The 20,381-nt window shown below is 48.3% G+C and overlaps 1 protein-coding gene across 1 annotated transcript in view; it reads right to left on the bottom strand.

Annotated features, from left to right (window-relative positions):
• Window positions 1-1,459: 1,459 nt before the first annotated feature.
• Window positions 1,460-20,381, bottom strand: part of TTC9 (tetratricopeptide repeat domain 9) — a 32,666-nt gene continuing 13,744 nt past the window's right edge. Inside the window, exons 2-3 of the mRNA XM_040641716.1 lie at window positions 7,312-7,494; window positions 1,460-5,670 (exon numbers count right to left, since the gene is read on the bottom strand). Coding sequence (XP_040497650.1) covers window positions 5,591-5,670; window positions 7,312-7,494 — 263 coding nt within the window. The 3' untranslated portion in view covers window positions 1,460-5,590. The remainder of the gene's footprint in view (window positions 5,671-7,311; window positions 7,495-20,381) is intronic.

The following is a 20,381-nucleotide window of genomic DNA, read 5'->3' on the forward strand; positions in this document are numbered from 1 at the left end:
GAGAGTAGTATGTGGCTTCCTCTGCCCCATCCCCCCAACCAAGTCTTTGTCCTGTTGCTTGAGAGAGTAATCTGAAGGCCTATTGGAAGTTCCTTCCTTCTAGAGTGCAGGGTGGGAACAGGAGGATGAACGTAAAGGTATTAGCCATACCATAACTGAGGAACTGGGGGCTCAGGGGGTTGGGGGAAGGAAATGAATGTTTATTCCATACTTACTCTGTGCAGGGCACTGAGCTAGGAGACAAGTTATTTCTTAATCCTCCCAATAGCCCATTAAGGAATATAAAATTATCCTCATATATAGGGAAGGAAAATGAGGATCAGAAAACTCAAACAATGGCCCCAAGATCACACACAGCTAGTGGACATCAAAGCTGGTACTCAAACAAAGCTCTATCTGCCCACTCCTAGAGCTCACATGATTAGAAATGGTGGAGCTGGGTGCTCTGATTTGTCTGCTGGTCTACCTCACAGCACTGCTTCACCTGGCTGGTCATCGGAAACACTTCAGGACATTAAAAAAAACTATAGTATCTTGAGTGTTATCCCCGGGAGTCTGAATCAATGGGTCTGAGGCAGAAGCTGAGATTATGCATTTTTAAAAAGCTACTTCAAGTGTTTCTGATGTTCTGGAAAGCACAGCACTGGAGCACGTGGCTTCTGTTCCAACCCGAGTCTCCTAGGGTTTCTTGGTTCTCAGAAGCACAGATCCAGTCCAGCCTTGCATTTCCCCCAAGTAACATTAGCCACTGAATCCATTATTCATTCATTCCAGATTCAGGGCTCAGCATTTATCGAGCACGCACTGCATGCCAGGCGCTGTGCTGAACATTCTGGCTGCACAGAATGAAGAAACCCCAGTGCCTGCCTCAAGGAATAGCCAGGTAGTGGGCGAGACAAACATCAACAGGAGGTTCCAGTTCCTTGTAGCAAATGCTATGCAGAGGCAGGCTCGTGCTGCTTTAGGAGTACAGACCATGGGGTCAAGGAAAGCTTTGGAGCAGTGAGGCCTCGGTCGAGTCCTATAGGAGTTAGCAAGGCAAAGAGGGGGTTGGAGGGGTGAGGCATGGCCCACGAGGCAGAGGGAACCGCATGGAAAGGCCCAGAGACCCAGAGTGATTGGCTTGGGGCATCACAGGGAGCTGTGCAATGGTGAATTGTAGGGTAACTTTGGAAGAGGACCAGGAAGGAGCCTGCAAGAGTCTGTGGGAGGAATTACATGGAGGACCTTGGGTGTTATGTTGAGTTTGGCCTTTATCCTAAAAGTGGTGAGGAGCCACTAAGGGTGTTTAAGCTGTGGAGTGACATAATCAGATTGTGTTTTAGAAGGGGAGCGCTGACAGCAACGAGAGGGTGAACCAGAGGCAGAAGGAGCTGGCAACAGAGACCCAAATTAATTGCAGAATTAAGAATTTATGTGTGTCAAAAAGCACCATAAACAAAATTTGAAAGCAAAGCACTTGGAAAGCATATTTGCAATGTTTCTTGACAAAAATAATATTCTTAATAAAATTACATATTGAGAATAAAGATAAACATACCAATATCAAATAAACAGAAAAATCACAAAGAAACAAGTACAAATGGTCAATAGGCATTTGAAGATGTTATTCACTAATAATCAAAGAAGTGAGTTCAAATAACATTGACATAGTATTATTTTCCTACTGGACTGGTAAAGATTTGGTAAGTGACCATACCCACTGTTAGTGAGGTTGCAGGGAACGGGGCACTCTCAAGCCTGCGAACAGGAGAGTGTGAAGTTTAGTACAGACTTTCCGAGGGCAGTTGGCAGCATATATCAAAATTCTTAAAGATAGCCAAGCAATTTCCTTCTTGGATTTTATCCCAAGGAGATAGCCATAGGTGTGTGCAAAATTTAGCTACAAGAATGTCTGCTGCAACATTATTTACAATAGAGAATGGGAACAAATGAAATAGTCACTGAAAGGAGACGGGTTACCAAGTGAGAGTCTAGCTGCATAATGAGGATGCTGTTGAGAAAGTTTGGGAGACACACAAAAAATGTTTCGTTCATGCTCTAGTAAGTGAAGTAGCCCAAAGTGCAAAAAAAAAAAAAAAAAAAAAGTCTGATATGCTACCATTTATGACAAGAGAATATATACACATATATTTGAAAATGCATAAATGTTTCTGGAAGGATATACAGTACAAGTAATTGGAGGGAAACTAGATGCTGGCAGATGGGGTGGGAAGGAGATTTACTTCTTACTATAGAGCTTTGTGTCCTTTTTGAATTTTGTATCTGTGTATGTATTACATATTCTAAAATATAAATACACATTTTGAAAAGTAAGTTACTAAAGAGTATATATACAGTATAATCCAGTTTTTGTTAAAAAAAACTGCATGTGCATGTGTACATTTATACCAAAAAGAACTGAAAGATAAGTCCAAAAGGATAGCAATGTTTGTCTTGGGTGGTAGATGATGGGTTGGAGTTTGTCTCTCCCGCCCCCATTAAAATTTCTACAATACACATGTGAGGCTTTCATAACAATAACAAGAAAAGTATAATCTTTTCCCCAAAGAGTCTATCACAAAAGTCCAAGCAGGAAATGACAAAGCAGGTCAGATCCAGGATTAGTGCTCCAGGTACAGTCCAGCAGTGACATCTGCAAACAAAGCGTGTCATTAAATCACGGTCCCTGTTTTGGGGAGGGATGGGGAGCAGGAAGCTGAAGTTCTGCTAAGGTGAATAGACCTGATTTTGCTTAACAGCTTTCTGAAGTCTCTGTTGAACAAATGCACGGCAAGTTCAATTCCTCCACCCCAAACATCGAACAACACCCCCAGGCAACTTTTTATTTTGGGATCACTTAACTTTGGGTCACAGTGAATGGATTCCAGTAAGCAAGTGTATGTGAACCACGGGACAGGCAGATGGCCTGTGCCCAGGGTTGTCCTCACCTACTTCTAGTTTTCCACCTTTCTCTTTAGAAGGATGGCAACAATCTTATCCCCATCTGTCTGGCTCGGCCCCAACTTAGTTGTTGAGGCAAGACCTCTCTTCTGCTCTGTTTTGGGGATGGTTAGTCCAAGTCCTTCCTGATGGTAGGAAGACCAAAGGAAGGCCCTGCTGGTTTGAACTGGTTCTGCAGTCCACCTCTGACCTCATCTTCATCCTTCAGACCCTGACCGACAAGCAGTTTGCCAACCCGCAAGCTTTCTGGGCTGGAAGCTTGGGAACGGGGGAGTTTTGCACATCTGCCTGTGCTGTGTATGTTGCAGACGGTTCTGAGCTGGGGACACGTGCAGCCATTCTGGAAGAAGAGGGCAGACAGAAGATTCGGAGAGGGGTGGGGGGAGAATGTGGCAGCTGTAACAGCATTTTCCTTTTCCTCTTGCCTGGAAGTGAGCTATAGGCAAGCAACTGCAGGCCCCTGGGTATTTCTAGCACCTTCTTGAAGGCCCTGCTGGAAGCCTTTCAGGAGCCATGTGAATATAACCTGGACTGTTGGCTTCTGGGCCCCTCAGCAGTGATGGGATCCTGCAGTGGTAGAGCCTCTGATTACACAAAGAACCCATAATTAACTTTGTGTTTCCTTTCAATCTCTACCTATAATTGTGAACCTTCCCCAATGCTGGGGGAACGCTAGGTGGGTTTGGATATGTGCTGACATCAGAAAGTAGAATGAATAATACACAGAAATAACTGCTAGGTCTCAGCTGTCTTTTCTGGCCTGTCACTGCCCTGACCACTAGGGAGTCTGGTGTTACAGACCTTTTTAAACCTTGGGCTAAATACAGAGGCAGCCCACGTACCATCATTAGCATAGTCAGGGCTTTTCAACTGAATACGCACTGTCCTGCTCCCTAATGGTTGTAACCACTCAATATAATACTTTGCAGAGCAGCAACTAACTATAGGGTAGTTAGCAGCCGGAGCTCTGGAGTCAGACAGACCTGGTTCAGATCCTAGCTATGTCACGTAAGGCCATATAACCTTGGGATAGTCAATGTTTCTGGATTTTAAGTTTCCTTATCCACCTAGTGGGACTAGTATCTCATAGGGTAATTCCAGGAAAGAAATGAGATTATACATGTAAAGGTCTGAGGATAGTACATTTAATAAACGCTAACTATTAACATTATTGCATCTGTATATATTTTAATTTGTACAATATTGTCTCACTAATCCCACAAAAAATACACGAAAGTGCTTTGAAAAATTTAAAGCATCATATAAATTAAAGGTGTCATTGGTGATAATCTCATATGAGTATTTCTCAACTCTTCCATCTCCTTAAAGACCGGGACTCTATCCTCTGTCCCACAGCGTATTGCACAATGATAGGCAAACAATAAGCCCTCAGTAAATGTTTCTTATTTGACCGAAGCAACATGGCAGAGCGTAAAGAGCATAGATATCGGGAGACTAGGCTGGGATAAAATTAGTTTAAGGCAGGAGAGCCAGTCTGCAGTCACAATTTATTCATTCAACAAATATTTGTTGAACACATTCTATGTGCTAGATATTGAGTCCAGATAATTTCATCAAAAGGAGGCTGTACGAGTTCCCACAGAGCCAAGTCCCTGGGCAGTCTCCACCACGCCAGCCCACTCTAACGTACAGAAGCGGCAGCCAACATTGTTTCCCACTGGACAAACGGCCCCTTGCTTCAGGGGGAGCCCCGTGCTGCCTGGCTCTAAGTAGCTCTGACTCAGAGTTGGGGGGGGGGGTGACAGCGAGGGAGTGGGCTGCTTCCAACAGAAATGACAGGACCGCTGCCTGTTGATTTATCTTTATTTACACTCACTTAGTCCACAGTTCCATCCCGCAGGCTCTACAACGCTCCTTCCCCTGGATGTCATCTCCCCTCCCCTCCATCACCTATGTGCTCAGCCCCTGGCCCGCTTCACCCTGCCCCTCCGCCGCCACAGCTGCCTGCTGGGTGGGAGTATGGGAGAATGGTATGTGTGGTCACCAGAGGGCACTGAGAGTGGGCTTCAGTGGCATGTGAATCCTGGCAGTCTCAGATCCCCGAGGGGGCGAGAAGAAAGCCAGGCCGAGACAACAAGTGGAGGGAGGGAGGCAGGGGCTGAGGTGACTGGGGGTGGGGGTGGGGAATCCAGTGTACAAAAGCACGGTCTGTTGGCCTAACCCGATGCTTCTGCTGTTTGTCTCATCCCTGGATTTGTCACGGTTGCCTTGAGATGCTCTGGTCTGTCTGGAAAGTGTGGAGGGGTCCAGCCCGTGGGCTCCGTGCCTGCTGCCGTTGGGATGGTCCACCTGCCGGGCTCTGGCTCTCTCAGAAGCCCTGGCCAAAGTCAAAGTTGCAGCAGCATTCTCGGCCCTGTAAGAGTCCTCTCCAGCTGTCCCCGAAGAAGTTAGGGCCCTGCCAGTAGCTGACCTGCTACAGAAGGGGAGTCTCCGTGGCAGCAACCTGCCAGGTTCCAAAGCTGCAGGTCTCTCTTCTTTTCACACTGGGAGCAGATGGATTGTTGAGGGGCAGCAGGAAGAAGAAGGGGGAGCCAGAAGTGGGGAGCAGGGAACCCAGCCCAGGAGGGGCTCTTCACCCCTTCCAGGGGGCTGCCTGCAAGGCCCCGCTCTGGGGCCGCTGCGGCTGTTACATGGCTTCCTTCTCTCTCTGCGAGCACCTGCTGAGTTTCATCTCCGTCAGCTGGATGTACCGGACCACGTTGGTGTCTGTGAGGAGAGAAACACCTTAGGGAGCACCTCGCGGGGGGACCCGTCGACACGGAATCCTACTCTGTGCTCCGCTTTTTCCCTTCATCATCTATTTCCTCTCATGACAATCGTGCAAAGTAAGGATCCTCATCCTCGCTGTGACCTAACGGAGAACCGAGCCCCTGGAGAGATGAAGGCGCCAGGGAGCCCCGTGCTTAAGTGCTGCGTCAGACTCTGCCGCCTGCCCGCCCTGGGGAGCATAGTACCTTCGTCAGGTCATTGCCGGCAGGACCAAAATAGAGAAGTCTAAAAGTGCTTCATCCAATGAGCAATAAATATTAATTGAATGTAAATTTTTTAAATTGAAGAGTTTAAAATGACTTTGCTTCATTGTCTTACTCTTGTCCTTGTAAGAAAGGTCAGGCAGCCACCTCCGGAGAAATGGAGGCATTTCCCCCAATTCTGCATTAAATTAGTAAGCAGGGCGTGGCTTGGAACAGCTGTCTAGCTCTGCACACAGCCGGAGACAAGGGTTACGGGGGCTGCCTGGGATGTTATACTTCAGGAAGCAGGAATGAATGCTGTCTAATGCCCAAAAATGCCAGGTGAGGCATTTAGCAGGGCTGGCAGACAGGAGGTATTCAAGAAAATTCTGTTAAATGAGTCCAGTTCTTAGTCCTCAAGTTGCTTAGAGTATAGAACATGATTTATATACAGAAAAAAAACCCCCGAAAAACAGTGACACATTAAAGATAGGGGCATTCTTTAGGAACATAGAAAAAAGTATACATTTGGATATTTGCAAACTGATCCTGAAGTTCTTAAATTCTTCTTGGACGGAGAATTGCATTTTTTAAAATATCAGCCATGGGAACAACAATGGTGACACCAAGTCAAACTTGTTGTTTCAATGTTACCTCCTCAGAGAGGCTCTTCCTGACCACCTGGTGTAAAACAGCAACCCCTTTCCTCCTGATTCTTTCACTCTGCTTTATTTCCTTCCTGGCACTTAGCACGACTAAATATTATATTACCTATCTGTCCATTTGTTTACTGTCCATCCTCCTCTGTTATAACATAAACTCCTCTATCTGCCCAGCACTTACAACAGAGCCTGACCCATTGTATCTGCTCAGTAAATGTGTGTGGAATGAAGGGGTGGCTGAGCTGGTGGAAAGGAATTTGAGCAAATGGTCCAGGTAATGCAGGCTCTAAGAAATGGGACCTGACCAGAGAAGTCAGGGCGTGCTTCCAGTACGATGCTGAGCTCAGCACCAAGGGTAGCCGCTCGTATTCTGTCTGGCCAACTGGAGTGTGAGGTCCTCACAAGTACGGACGCTGTCTTCTCATCTACATCCCTGGCACCCAGCACAAATCGTGGCAAAAACTAAGAATTCAGTATGTATTTATTGAGTAAGTGGAGAGAGCTGGCTTCTGGATTGGAAAAACCCCAAAGAATTCCATATTCTGTTTGAAAGGAGGTGCCCAAGCTCCCTGGAACCCAGACCCCAGGCAAACACGTGGACTGTTTACGCTCCTCATTTCAGGTCCTGAGCCACACCTGGCCCTGCCATCCATGACAGCTGTGCGCCACGATGGGGAGGCCTCCGGGGCTGCCAGAGGGGACTGCCGGTAAGAAAACATCAGTCGCCACCTTACCTGTTGGCTGTCGGGTCCTTGCTTCTTTCAGGTAGTAGAGTGCTTTGTCATAGTCTCCAAGGTGGTAGAAGGCCACACCAGACCGGTAAAGGGCCTTGAAGTTCTCTCCTTCCTTCTTCAGGACTTTGAGGCAATACTCCTTGACTCGCTCGTAGTTCACCAGCTCAGCCTGCAGCAGGCAGGCTACGGAGGAAGGGAGAGGGAAGGGAAAATGCTATGACACAGAGGACTCTGAATGGCTCTCTCTGGTTCGTTCTCCCTGCCCAGGAAAGGTTTAGTAGTGTTGCGGCTTTATGCTGGGGTTTATTGCCATGGGATTAGTCATCAAATAATCTAGGGTTCTAGAGCCCACTTTCATCACCAGCAAGCTGTGTGACCTTGAGTGAGTTATTTAACCTTGTATAATGGGTTGAATTGTGTTCCCTCCAAAAAGATATGTTGGAGTCCTAACTCCTAGTACAGCAGACTGCGACCTTATTTGGAAATTGGTTCTTTACAGAAAAGGTAATCGAGTTAAAGCAAGGTCGTTGGAATGGGTCCCCATACAATATGACCGGCATCTTTATAAAAACGCATACTATAGGGGCGTCTGGGTGGCTCAGTCAGTTAAGGGTCTGCCTTTGGCTCAGGTCATGATCTCGGGGTCTTGGAATTGGGCCTGCGTCATTGGGCTCTGTCCTCAGTGGGGAGCCTGCTTCTCCCTCTCCCTCCGACCCTCCCCACTGCTCTTGCTCGCTCCTGCTCTCTCTCTCTCTCAAATGAATACATTAAAAAAAATTTTTAATTAAAAAAAAAACGTACACTATAGACGGAATGCTTATGTTCCCCAAAAATTCATATGTTGAAAACCATATGTTGAAACTGTTCAAATGTTGAAACTTTCATATGTTGAAAACCGTTCGCCAGTGTGATGGTATTTGGAGGCAGGGTCTTTGGGAAGTGACTAGGTCATGAGGGCTGAACCCTCACGATTGGGATTAGTGCTCTTATAAGAGATCTGAGTGAGCTCCCTTCCCCTTCTGCCGTGAGGACAAGGTGAGAAGACGGCTGTCTATGAACCAGGAAGCAGACTCTCACCTTGATCTTGGGCTTCCCAGCCTTCGGGATTGTGAGAAATCAATTGTGTGGTTTGGGCCGCCTAGTCTATGCTATTGTTATGGCAGCCCAAACGGACAAACACAAATGGGAAGTTTGGACAGAGACAGAAGCACACAGAGGTGAGAAAATGTAAAGAAACGTGGAAAAAGATGGCCATCCATAGGCCAAGAACGTCTGAGCCCCCACAAGGTAAGACAGACACATGGATAGATTCTCCCTCACAGCCCTCCGAAGGAACCAAATCTACCAACACCTCCATCTTGGACTCCTACTTTCCAGAACTATGAGACAATAAATTTCTATTGTTCAAGCTGCCAGTTCATGAGACTTGTGCTGTGGCAGCCCGAGGAATAAGCTGCAAGAGGTACTAATGACGCAAACGGTGGCGAGTACTCGTCAAGGGCTCACCTGCTGTGGGATCCTTGTAGCATTGCTTTACTTGTATTCTGACATAATCCTCAGGACACCATGATGTAGGTCCTACTATTATTCCCATTTTACAGGTGAGGAAACTGAGGCCCAGTAAGATTAGGTCATTTCCCAAGGGCACATATATGGCAGAGGCAAGCCTGGGATTGATTGATTGATTGATTGGTTTAGAAAAGATTATTTATTTGTCAGAAAGAGAGAGAGCGCGCGAGTACAAGCAGGGGGAGCAGCAGGCAGAGGGAGAAGCAGGCTTCCCACTGAGCCGGGAGTCCGACGTGGGGCTCGATCCCAGGACCCTGGGATCATGACCTAAGCCGAAGGCAGATGCTTAACCAACTGAGCCACCCAGGCGTCCCAAGGCTGGGATTTAAATCAGAGTTGCCTGGCTCCAGTGCCCAAGTTCTTTATCGAGTTGTTGAGGGGATTTCATAAAATAATGGCAGTCAAGTATTTAACACAGGGCTTGGCACAGAGTAAGTTACCCTAAGTGTCATTTAATATTATTATAATTCTTTTCAACCGTGCACCCCTTCAGTGACAACTGCCTCCGACTATCTTCAACTTCTCGTTCACACAAGTTTGTCCTTGCAGTTCCTGGGAGCAGGGGCCTTCTGATGGGCCAGGGCCCAGCCCGTACAGAGCACACCTCAGGACCTGTGAGGAGGCCCCGTGTACCAGGTAAGAGGGAGCTGAGGCTGGCCGGTGCCGTGGTGGGGCCCCTTCCTATGTTCTATCAGCCGTCTCTGAGTAAACCGCCTCCCCTTGAAGCTTTCTGTACCAGCCATCAGCTGCAGGGCCAGAGCCAGGGCCCGGAAGCTCATGAGACCCTGGGGAGTGATGCCCCTCTCCTTGTGCGCCCAGTGGCCTCCCCTGCCTCCCCTAACTCCCCACCCTGCTGAGCTACCTCCCCCTCCATGAGATCACACCAATGTTTCGGGGCAGCTGGGTGGCTCAGTTGGTTAAGCGTCTGTCTGCCTTCGGCTCAGGTCATGATCTCAGAGTCCTGGGACCAAGCCCCTCATGGGGCTCCCTGCTCAGTGGAGAGTCTGCTTCTTCTTCTCCCTCTGCCCCACCTCCCCTCATGCTCTCTCTCTCTCAAATAAATAAAATCTTTAAAAAAGAGAGAGAGAGAGAGGGAGAGAGAGCTGTAGGAGGCAGAAGTGCTCTTCCCGCCAAGACCAGACTGGGTGGCGGGGGTAGGCTGATGCCTCCTCCTTGTGCTCAGACCCTCGCACACGGGAGGACCGCTCTCTCTCTGGGTAGAGGCGAGTTACTGATTTAACCTTCAGAGGTCTAACTTCAGCTGTTTTGATCCCTTAAATAACTCCCCAGGGATGAGAATTGCTGATCAGGAGATCAGATCTTTCACTGGACATTTTGGGGGAAAAAAATACCCACCCACACCCTTTTTGCCGACTGAGGGGGAGGTGAACCACACAGTCTCTGAAGCTGAAGGTGTGAGAACCAGGAAGTGGAAGAGCATCAGCCCAGATCTAGAAACTGACCCATCAGGTTTCACAGGCCCCAGGGCAGAAAGCCAAACAAGGAGACAGAAGTGAGGGGCTGCTACCCTCTTGGGCGTGGGTGGCTGTGGTCGCAGGAAACCAGCATGTGCTGGCAGCCGGGTGTCTGGCCGAGCGGATGCCAGCAGCTCCCTCTCCTCTCCTCCCTCAGCTGTGGGGACCCTTCCCTGCCCCCCAAGCGGTTGGAGCCCACCCTGGTACTCACACAGCTCTGCAGACAGGGAGGGGTTCCTGTGCGTGGACCTCACTGGCTACCTGTGTGGGGCTTGGCTCCAACACCTGACCTCACGCTAAAGCCTTTCCTGTCTGGGCCCCCACGTGCCTCCTCTGGCGTCCTCTCTGGCCAGGCGGGGCAGACCTCTTCCCGTCCATCTCCAGACACACACTTCTGCCGGCTGACCTGAGCAGCGTAGGAAATGGGCCTTTGTCTCTTTTAAACACAGCTTTTGAATGCCTCAAATGAGGGTGGGGTGGTGGGGAAAGGAAACCAAAAGGCCCGGAAATGGAAAAGATCCTCCACCCCCAGGGGCGAAGGAAGAATAGCCATCAAACCTGGGAGTCCTTCATTGAACGTGTTTCGAATTCCCCTGTGACTCCAGACCCAGCAGGAGCTGGGATACTTGGCTGTGGACCAGGTTTCAGACCCCATGGGAAGTGGGGCCAGGCAGGTTACAGGGTATGGGGCCCCTGTTGGCACCAAGGCAGAGTCCAGGAAGATGGAGAAATCTAGAGTCAGCTTGGGTCCGAATGGGCTGCCGTCCTGAAGGCTGGGCTGGGGTGGAACCCAGACAAGGAACTTGGGGTGCCAGCCAGAGCTCTTAAGGGGGTCTGGGGTCGAGGGGGTAAGAGATCATCTGGAAAGCTACCTTCAGCCCTACCTACAGGGGATTTTTAGGTATCCCCATAATTTGGGTGGGGAGTTACTTGGGGTTCACATAACAAGCCTAAGGGAGAGGTAAGACAGGATGTTTGTAGGCACATCCTTAGAATGGAGAAAGTTCAGAAGGAGCGGTTGACCGCAGTCTCCTGATGTTCCGTCCACATCCCTGTGTCCACTGCCCAGGGCCCGTGGGCTACGGTCACATCAACCCAGTGCCCTTGCTTGCTCTCCGTGGTTAATCCCCTACCCTGTGTCAGAGCTGGTGCTCGGTACCTTCGTCCACTATGTCTTTTCGTCTTCATGGTAACTACAAGAAACAGGTTCTTTTACATAAGATGCAACCCATTCCAGAGAAATTAAGTAACCTGCTCAAAGTCACTCAACTAGGAGGTGATAGAATTATGATATCCACCCACTTCTGCCAGGATCTCCATTGTGCTCTTGACCATGGGTCTCTGTGGGTCTGCATTTGAAGCCTTTCCATGTAACCCCTGGTAAAAGCCACATCGCCTGTGTAAACTACCTTTCTCTGTGTTCCAGGGTCAACAAGGCAAAAAGCAATGCCTAACTTCCCTGCGCCATGTACAGGGTGCTGGGATCAGTGGTGAACAAAACATGCCATTCCATCCTGGAACTAATGGGCTGGTGGGGAAGGCAGACGTTCCATTATCTCGAATACTCCCATGTGCCGAGCTGAGAAGAAGGGAAGAGAGGGAGCACACTGAGGGGGAGGGGCCCTCAACCAATTTAAGTATCATGGGAGGGCTTCATGGAAGAAGTGGTATTTAAGCGGGGCTCTGAAGAAGGAGTGTTTCTCAACCTTAGCACTATAAACATTTTAGGCTGGATAGTTTTTTGTTATAGGGGGATGTCCTGTGCATTGTATGATGTTTAACAACATCCCTGGCTTCTACCCACTAGAGCCCAGTTGTGACAACCAAAAATACATCTCCAGATATTGCAAAATGTCCGGGGTGGTGGTGGTGGTGGTGGTAAAATACCGCCCCCCTCTTTGAGAACCAGTGATCTAGGTGGAAAGGAGAAAATGCTTTCAGGCAGAACCAACAGAGAAAGAGATCCAGAGTAGGGGGAAGAGGGAGATTGACTCATTTGAGGACTTCTGAGGAACTATGCCTGGCTGGAGCAGAGAGACTGAAGGGAAGGGTAAATGGGAAGGAAGCTGGAAAAGCAAGGGGAAACCAGGACACGCAGACCCTTCTGGTCCATGTTGAGGATCTGGGATTTTATTCTTAGTCACTCTGGGATGATGAAATGGTTTGACTAGGTTGATTCAAGTGGAGGCAGAAAGACAGGGGAGAGGGATTTGTTTAAGAGGCATCTAGGAGACAGAATTGACTAGCATTAGGGAACCTCTGAAACATTCATGTGGTTAGAGCCCTTCATCCAGGAGGGATTAGACTGCCATGTTGGATTCACTGATGATTCGGAAATTTCTTCCACGTTGGTGTAACCAGGTCTGTATTTGAATTAGGGTTTATAATATGACAGTCTATGTGCTCTGCTATATGGAATGGATCAGTATTTTGAAGAGTACTGGGCTGGGAATCAGAAGAGCTAGATTCTAGTCCCACCTTTGCCACTAGCCAACAGTATGAAAATCACTTTCCCTTTCTGGGCCTCAGTCTTCCGTCTGTACAAGGAGAGACCTTCACTTGGCTGAATAATCTCTACTTTCCATTTCAATCTAACAGCCCATGAATACAAATGCTGGCCACTTAATAGAAGGACGACATTGTTTCACTGGTTCCTCTTCAAAAGGAACTCTTTCTCCCTACTACTTATGGTGAGGCATCTTCTGGTGGGGAGGACACTCGGAACTTGGGCAGTGATCAAAAGGGCTTCTGTAAGACAACTTTCCATCCACATGGAGCCTCTTGGTTTTTTTTGTTTTGTTTTGTTTTGTTTTGTTTTTGTTTTTGTTTTTTGTTTTTTGCATAGAGATTGGATTATGTGGTCTTCTTCCCAAGGCGAGGCTCTGGGGCAAGATATTTCCTGAAAGGAGTAAGCCCTGCCTCTGTCGGTCAGTTTCAGCAGAAGGGGCTGAGAACTGAGGAAGGCAGGTCTCATGCTGGTTGAAGAGAGAGCTTGTTCCCGTCTGTGGCCCCGACTCTGGGTATATATTTGGATTCAAAGATGCAGTCAGTCAGTGGCAGAAGGCATATGAAGGGGGGAGACATGTCCACAATGGACATGTGAAGATGGGTCTGGGCTCCCAGACAACCACACCCAGAAGCCCTTTTGAGAGCAAAGTTATTAACCTTCTGGGCTCTGGGTCTTCAGATGGGTTTAAATAAATGCTACCGCCTGGAATCAGCCAAGCCATGGAGGATTCAGACAAGCTTCTAGTCATGGCTGGGAAGAAGTATTAGAAAAGAAAAGCCTTCCCCAAGCCTACAGTGGTGACAGAAGGGGTGGATGGTGCAAGTTACAAGAGAAAGGTAAATTTGGGGGACAAGAATTGGGCTATTAAGTTCCAACCATCCTTGCACATGGAGATTCCTCTTTCACTGTCAACCTTGGGTGTTTAGGGTATGGTTTTATTAAAGGAGCTGGCAGGCTTTCTTAGCTCTGCAAAGGGGTCCGTGGTAGGAAAAAGCTAGAGAACCAGCAACTGAAAGAACCCCATTGTGCAGTGGTGCACTGGGGACAGTGGAAATCCTATGTTTGATGTTCCCCAAAGCAACCACACTGAGACCTCAGGCTAAAACATGGCAGGTTCTACTGGCTCTGGCACCTGCTCTGTTTTTGTTTTTCCTGGTGCACGCAGGGCATAGTGACTGCCTGGGCAAAGTGCCACTCGCTGGCATGAGATGAAGGCAAACTGAATGAGAGGAAGAAGAACAAGTTCATGCAACCATTGGGGTTCTTCTTACGACTGATTTCGCTACAATTTGCCCTTACCGGCTGCCCAGAAGGGAAGCATGGGCTGGATGGGAGGGAAGGAAAGATCAGACTGGGGCCGGGAGTGAGGAAAAGGTGGTTGCCTCACTTTATGGGTTGAGTTGTGTCCTCCCCAACAGAGCTGTTGACGTCCTCGTCCCCAGTATCTTAGAATGTGAGGCTATTTGGAGAAAGGGCCTTCTTTTTTTTTAAAGATTTTATTTATTTATTCGACAGAGATAGAGACAGCCAGCGAGAGAGGGAACACAAGCAGGGGGAGTGGGAGAGGAAGAAGCAGGCTCATAGTGGAAGAGCCTGATGTGGGGCTCGATCCCATAACGCCGGGATCACGCCCTGAGCCGAAGGCAGACGCTTAACCGCTGTGCCACCCAGGCGCCCCGAGAAAGGGCCTTTCTTTGCAGAGGTCATGAAGTCAACATGAGGTCACTAGGATGGGCCCTAAATTCAATACAGCTGGTGTCTTTATAAAAAGGAGAAGTCTGGACACAGAGACAGACACACACCTAGGAAAGACGATGTGAAAAAACACAGGTAGAAGGCGGCCATCTATAAGCCAGGGAACCCTCGACCACCAGAAGCTAGGAAGGAGGCATGGAACAGACTCTCCCTCACAGCTCGCAAAAGGAACCAGCCCTACCCATACCTTGACCTCGGACTCCTAGCCTCTGGAACCGTGACAACAGACGGCTGGTATTTTAAGCCATAGTTTGTGGTGTTTTATTACGGCCACCTTAGGAAACGAATACACCTTGCTGGTGATCCCTTTGAGAGGTGGGCTCATATTACTGGGGGAAAATTTCCCCCAAGGGGACAAAATTATTTGGTTTTCAGATTTATTTTAAGGGGCAACGGCACAGTAGTGAAGTGGATGGAGTTTGGATCTGGGCAGGGGTGACACTGGGACTGTTTAACAACTGGGACAGATCAGAGCCAAACCCAAGATGCACGAGGTGTTGCGCCAGCTCTGGGGTGTCCTGGCTGAACATTCATCGCTGCATCTTGGAGATGCAGTCCTGGGCTGCAGTCCAGCCTCTGCCACCTACTAGCCCAGGCCCTTGGGCTTGTCACTTAATCTCCCTCAGCCTCGCTCTTCTCGGGTATTAAATGGAGATAATCATACCTATTTTGCGGGAACGCTTGGGATGATAAAATGAGATAATTAATGTATGTTACATGCTTCACACAGTGCTGGGCACAGAAACAGATTCTCATAAATGCTAGCTCTTTAGGAAACCATTTGTCAAATATGGTTTCCCCAGCAACACGTACAATCACCGGAGAAAATTTCCATTTTGAGTCCCACACACGGCGTATGACACATACACAGAGCTAAAGCTTGATTTAAAGCAAATTTTCAAGACGAGGTCAGAGACATTGTGGAGGGGGGAGAACAGGGTCTTTCTGTGGCAGAACAATGGGAATGTGGCCTGGGCAGTGAAATGGCCAAAATTTTACTTCTGAGCCTCCATGTCTGGGACTGCAATGACCCACCCCACCCCACCCCTCCACGAAGGCGCCGATGTTCTCCTCTGCGTTCACAAAGGCTTGCATTCAGGGCTCTGAAAACAACTGTCTTCTTTTGATTTCTCGTTTTTGTTTCGTGGGCGAGGACGTACATAAACTCACACTTGCTCCAAGTGTTTCCCAAGCCTAGGTTTGCTGCCTGGTTTGACCTCTCCGTTTTCCTTTCAAAGGTGTGTTTTCTCTATTGGGAGCGGGTGGGTAGATGCAGAGAACATTACAGCAGTGGCTTTGCAGCCAGAAAAAGGGGCGTAAAGGAAAGAATGGAGTGGGGCTCGGGGCCTATTTTCGTCTCGCTTGGACACGAGACAGCCTCAACGGGTGGTTCTAGCCTCTACCCCTCTACCCCCCAAACAGCTAAGGCTAGTACTGCTTGCACCTGCGCCCTCGCTGCAAACAGATGAATGGGTTCCCCAGCCAGCATCTGGCTGACAGCTTTATGGATGGGGAGGGGATGGACCCAAAGTAGCTGCGCCCCTCTGGGGTCCTCATAATTCAGGAGAGCTAGGAGCTCTAAATGCCAGCGGTGGCAGGAAAATGAATACGCCTGGTTCCTGACTCTATAGGGCTTTAGAGAGTCTGGGAGGGGAGGGGGAAGTATTTTTAGCAGAGAAGTTGCTGGCCAGGTTCAGTGCCTCTGAGCTAGTTGATTCAAGACAGCGTCCCTGGCATTGGCATTTACACATATGTCCTTGGGTTAAAACACCTCACCTCTCTGGGTCTCAACTTTCAAATGCATAAACATGAAGATAATTATGGTTGCTTTCTACCTTTTCCTTGAAGGCTTGCTGGCAGGATGAAAAAGCTCTGACATCTGATGAGAACCCTGCAGGCAACTGTTTCGCATTAAATCATCCGTGGAAACTTGTGTAGCATGGAGATCCTAGATCCCATGCCCAGCCACGCAGATTCCAAAGGGCTAAGGTGGAGCGCAGTTAATACACATTTTTAAGAAGTCCCCAGTAGACACCTGCAGGGGCCTTCACCTCCTGAGCTGGTACTTCATATTCTAGCATTTTGGAGATATGTTTCTTAAGGACCACGCAGCTGGTTAAACCTTGAGAGCCCAGGACAGCCGTGAGCAGCTCCAGGATTACCCACAAGGTCAAACAGGTCCCAGGTGGCCAAGTCCTAGAGCTGGAAAAATCTGCACATGTGGGAAAACAACTGTTCTCAGTCAGATGATCAGCTTGTGAGGTTTTGGGTTTTTCTCTTCTGAGTGATTAGAGACTTCTCCCTGGAGAACAGGAGCCCAGGCCAGGGAAATGGAGAAACAGAGCAGAAGGCTGAAATGCTCCATGATGAGCTCAAGAGAATGTAGCCCTGTAAGCAGTGTTCATCCATCCTTCCAGAAGGGTAATAAGAGTAAGAGCAGATAACTTTTATTTTAGCATGAATGGGCCAGGCACTATTCTACACATTAACTCATTTCATCTTGATAATAACCTAAGAGGTAGGCCCTAGTATCTTGCCCATTTTCTAGATGGGGAAACTGAGGCCTCAGGAAGTTCAGTCACTTGCTCCGGGTCACAAAGCAACTACGTGTTATGGTTAGGATTTGAACCTAAGGCACGTGGCACCCGAGAGTGTGCTCGTAGGCATTAGACACGCTGCCCTCCTAGGAGGCTCAACTGCCTGTAATGCATTTTAACTCACTTCCTTCATAGGACCGATTTGAGGCACGCGCTCTGCGTCTCATGAGGCCTAAGCGTGAGGCCCTGACGGTGCCCAACTGTGCTCACTTTACATGTACACTTCTCATCTGGAAGCTTCCTATACAACTCTCTAGGACCCCCTACCGTATTTGTTTCTCTGCATCAAAGAGGAAAACAAACAAAACCAAGTGCAGGGTTTCCACCAAGGCTTTTTTTTTTTTTTTTTTTTGTTAAGTTCTAAAACCACTAGCATCTCCAATTCCATCGAGAGTCTACCGTTATCCTAATACGACTGACATGACGGGTCTCTGGTGTCTTCCTGAACCAAGCCCTACCTGCGCTGGTGTTTGTGAAACTAACTCCCACGGTATGACTTTTTAATTGCAGTTTTTGTTGAGGTAACTGTACATTCACATACAATCGCAAGAAATGATATAAAGAGCTCCCGTGTACCCTTTACCCAGTCTCCCCCAAATGGTAACATCTTATAAAACTACAGTGCAATAAATTGACCTTAATACTGACACTGATAGAATCCACAGATTGATTTTCCCAGCTTTACTTGTACTTCCGTGTGTTTGGTTATATACCATTTTATCACATATGTAGATTCCTCTATCAAAGTTAAGTTACAGAGCTGTTCCATTACCACAGGATCCCTCCTGCTGCCCTTTTAAAACTATATCCATGTCCCTCCTGTATCCCCAAGTCCTCTTTAACCCCTGACAACCACTAGTTTAGTCTCCCTTTCTAAAATTTTGTCATTTCATAAGGGAATCATACAGTAGAAAGCCTTTGGGAGCTGGCTTTTTTTCACTCCACATAATCCCCTTGAGATGCATCCAAATTGTTGCATGGACCAATAGTTCGTCCCTTGTACTGCTGAGTCGTACCCACGGTGTGGAAGTAACCATTGTCTGACCGTTCACCTGATGATGGACATCTGGGCTGTTCCCGGGTTTTTGGTTACTGTGAAGAATGCTACTATGAGCAGTCACAGACAGCTTCCATTTCTCTGGGGCAAATGCCTGAGACGGCAATTCCTGGGTCCTGAGGGAAAAGTCAATCTGTCATCATTTAGGATGGCGTTAGCTTAATTGTTCTGTAGATGCTCTTTATCAAGGTCAGGTAATCTCCTTGTATTTCTAACTTGCTGGGGAATTATTGTTTTCCTAGTAGCGGATGGTAATGGTTTCACGTTGGGTAGTCTTTTTCCAATGAGGTCAGATCTACAGGTACAATCATCAAATTGACCCTTTAGTGGGGTCACGCCCATCACTGCAGCTATTCACGAAACATGTCTTCTTTGCCCTTCTAGATAGTATCTGTGGGGCATCATTTGTTTGTTTTTTAAGTAGGCTCCAGCCTGGAGCCTAATGTGGGGCTCGCACCCATGACGCTGAGATCAAGAGCTGAGCTGAGATCAAGAGTCAGACATTTAAAGGACTGAACCACCCAAGTGCCCCTGTGTGGGGCATCTTTAAACCCCCACACAGCAAAATGGCATCGTTCTGGTTTGCCTACATTGTATGCTCCATAAGTAGCACTACCTAACACTTGTAAATTGTTTAACAACCCACTTGACCCTCAGGATAACTGTGGGAAATAGGTATTATTAGCTCTGCTTCCAGAAGCTGAGGCTTAAGGAAGTTAAGTGACTTGCTAGGTCCATCTGACGTGTAAGGAAAGAGCCAGTGTTATCTAAACCCAAGTCCCATGTTGGTTCCACTCCAGCCGAGCTGGTGGTAAAGAATGGAAACCTGGACCCTATGATCTCTAAAGGTCTTTTCTGAGTCCAAGGTACTGGGGAGCTCTAAGAGCAGGAAGATCCACCCCAGACTTGCCCTGCCTGGTGCCCAGACAAGAGCTCTCCCCCGACTGATGCCACGGCTCCCACTACCACGAATCGTGTGGCTCTGTCTGGTGTGGACAGATTCCATTCTGATTCCATTCTCCTCTGATTCCATTCACATTCGCTTCTGACCTTCTGCTCTTCCAATCCAGCACATGCTTGCATTTGATTCAAACAAACACCGCCAACGGTTTCTTTTGTTTTCTTTGCGTTAGCAACACTAGTTTTGGAGAGGTCTACTTTGCCCACCCTTTGAGTTCTTCACGTGGACGTCCCCAGCGGTCAAGGGCTGCGTGAACAAGGGATGCTGTGTCCCTCTTGCCATGGCCACACAATGTTGGGTGGAGGCTCTTAGTAAACTTATTTGATAAAGATTCATTCATCATGGCTCATGCCCGGGGCCTCGTAAGGAAAATGGAGAGCGTTGAAAAGATATTGCTATCTTCAGGGAGCTGATACTCTTCTTTTTCACCCTTTCTTGGCCAAGCACTGAGGTGGCAAAGTGGCAGGTGAGAGAGCTAAGGTGAAAAACCCATTGAAAATCCTATGCGTTGAAGGCTCATGTTGACAGTCCTTTAAGGGATATCAGAGTCTGCTCCACAGAGTTGTAACGCTGAAGCCTGAGGACAGATCAGGTTGCTGGGGCCTGTCACAGGCCACCGTTCATGAGGGAAGCACCCGGGTCCTATGGCAGCATAGGACCCCTGTGGCCCCTAACTCTCCCTCTTGACTTCATTGTGGTAGACTGAGAGAAGGGAGTAGTAGGAAGAACGTAGGACAGGATTCCTGCTTATTGCAGTCTACATTAACACCCTTTTGTTGGGTTGGAAGTGGGATTTGGAGGGGCCAGTGGGGCCCTTGGGGATGTGGAGATGAGTACATACCCAGCAACAGAAGAAGCCCATTGCCCGAATTATCTTTACCTTGCTGGCTTTGGCCCAGCACGACACCTGTCTTGCTTATTGGCAGGAATTCTGAGCCAGGAGGAGGGGAAATCTCAGAAGCCCAAATCCCATCCTGTTCTCTTTTTGGACTTTAAAGAATGTTGTCCCTGGTCTGACCACCTCTCCAGCCACCCCTTCATGACCCAGCAACGTCTCTCCTGTTCCTGTGGTCTTTCCCACCATCCTTCCACGGCACCAGTGCAAACAGCATGTCACCAGGTGTTTTGGAGGATACGTTAGTTGACA

This window comes from Ursus maritimus, unplaced genomic scaffold (assembly GCF_017311325.1).
Source record: "Ursus maritimus isolate PB19 unplaced genomic scaffold, ASM1731132v1 scaffold_25, whole genome shotgun sequence".
Lineage (NCBI taxonomy): Eukaryota > Metazoa > Chordata > Mammalia > Carnivora > Ursidae > Ursus > Ursus maritimus.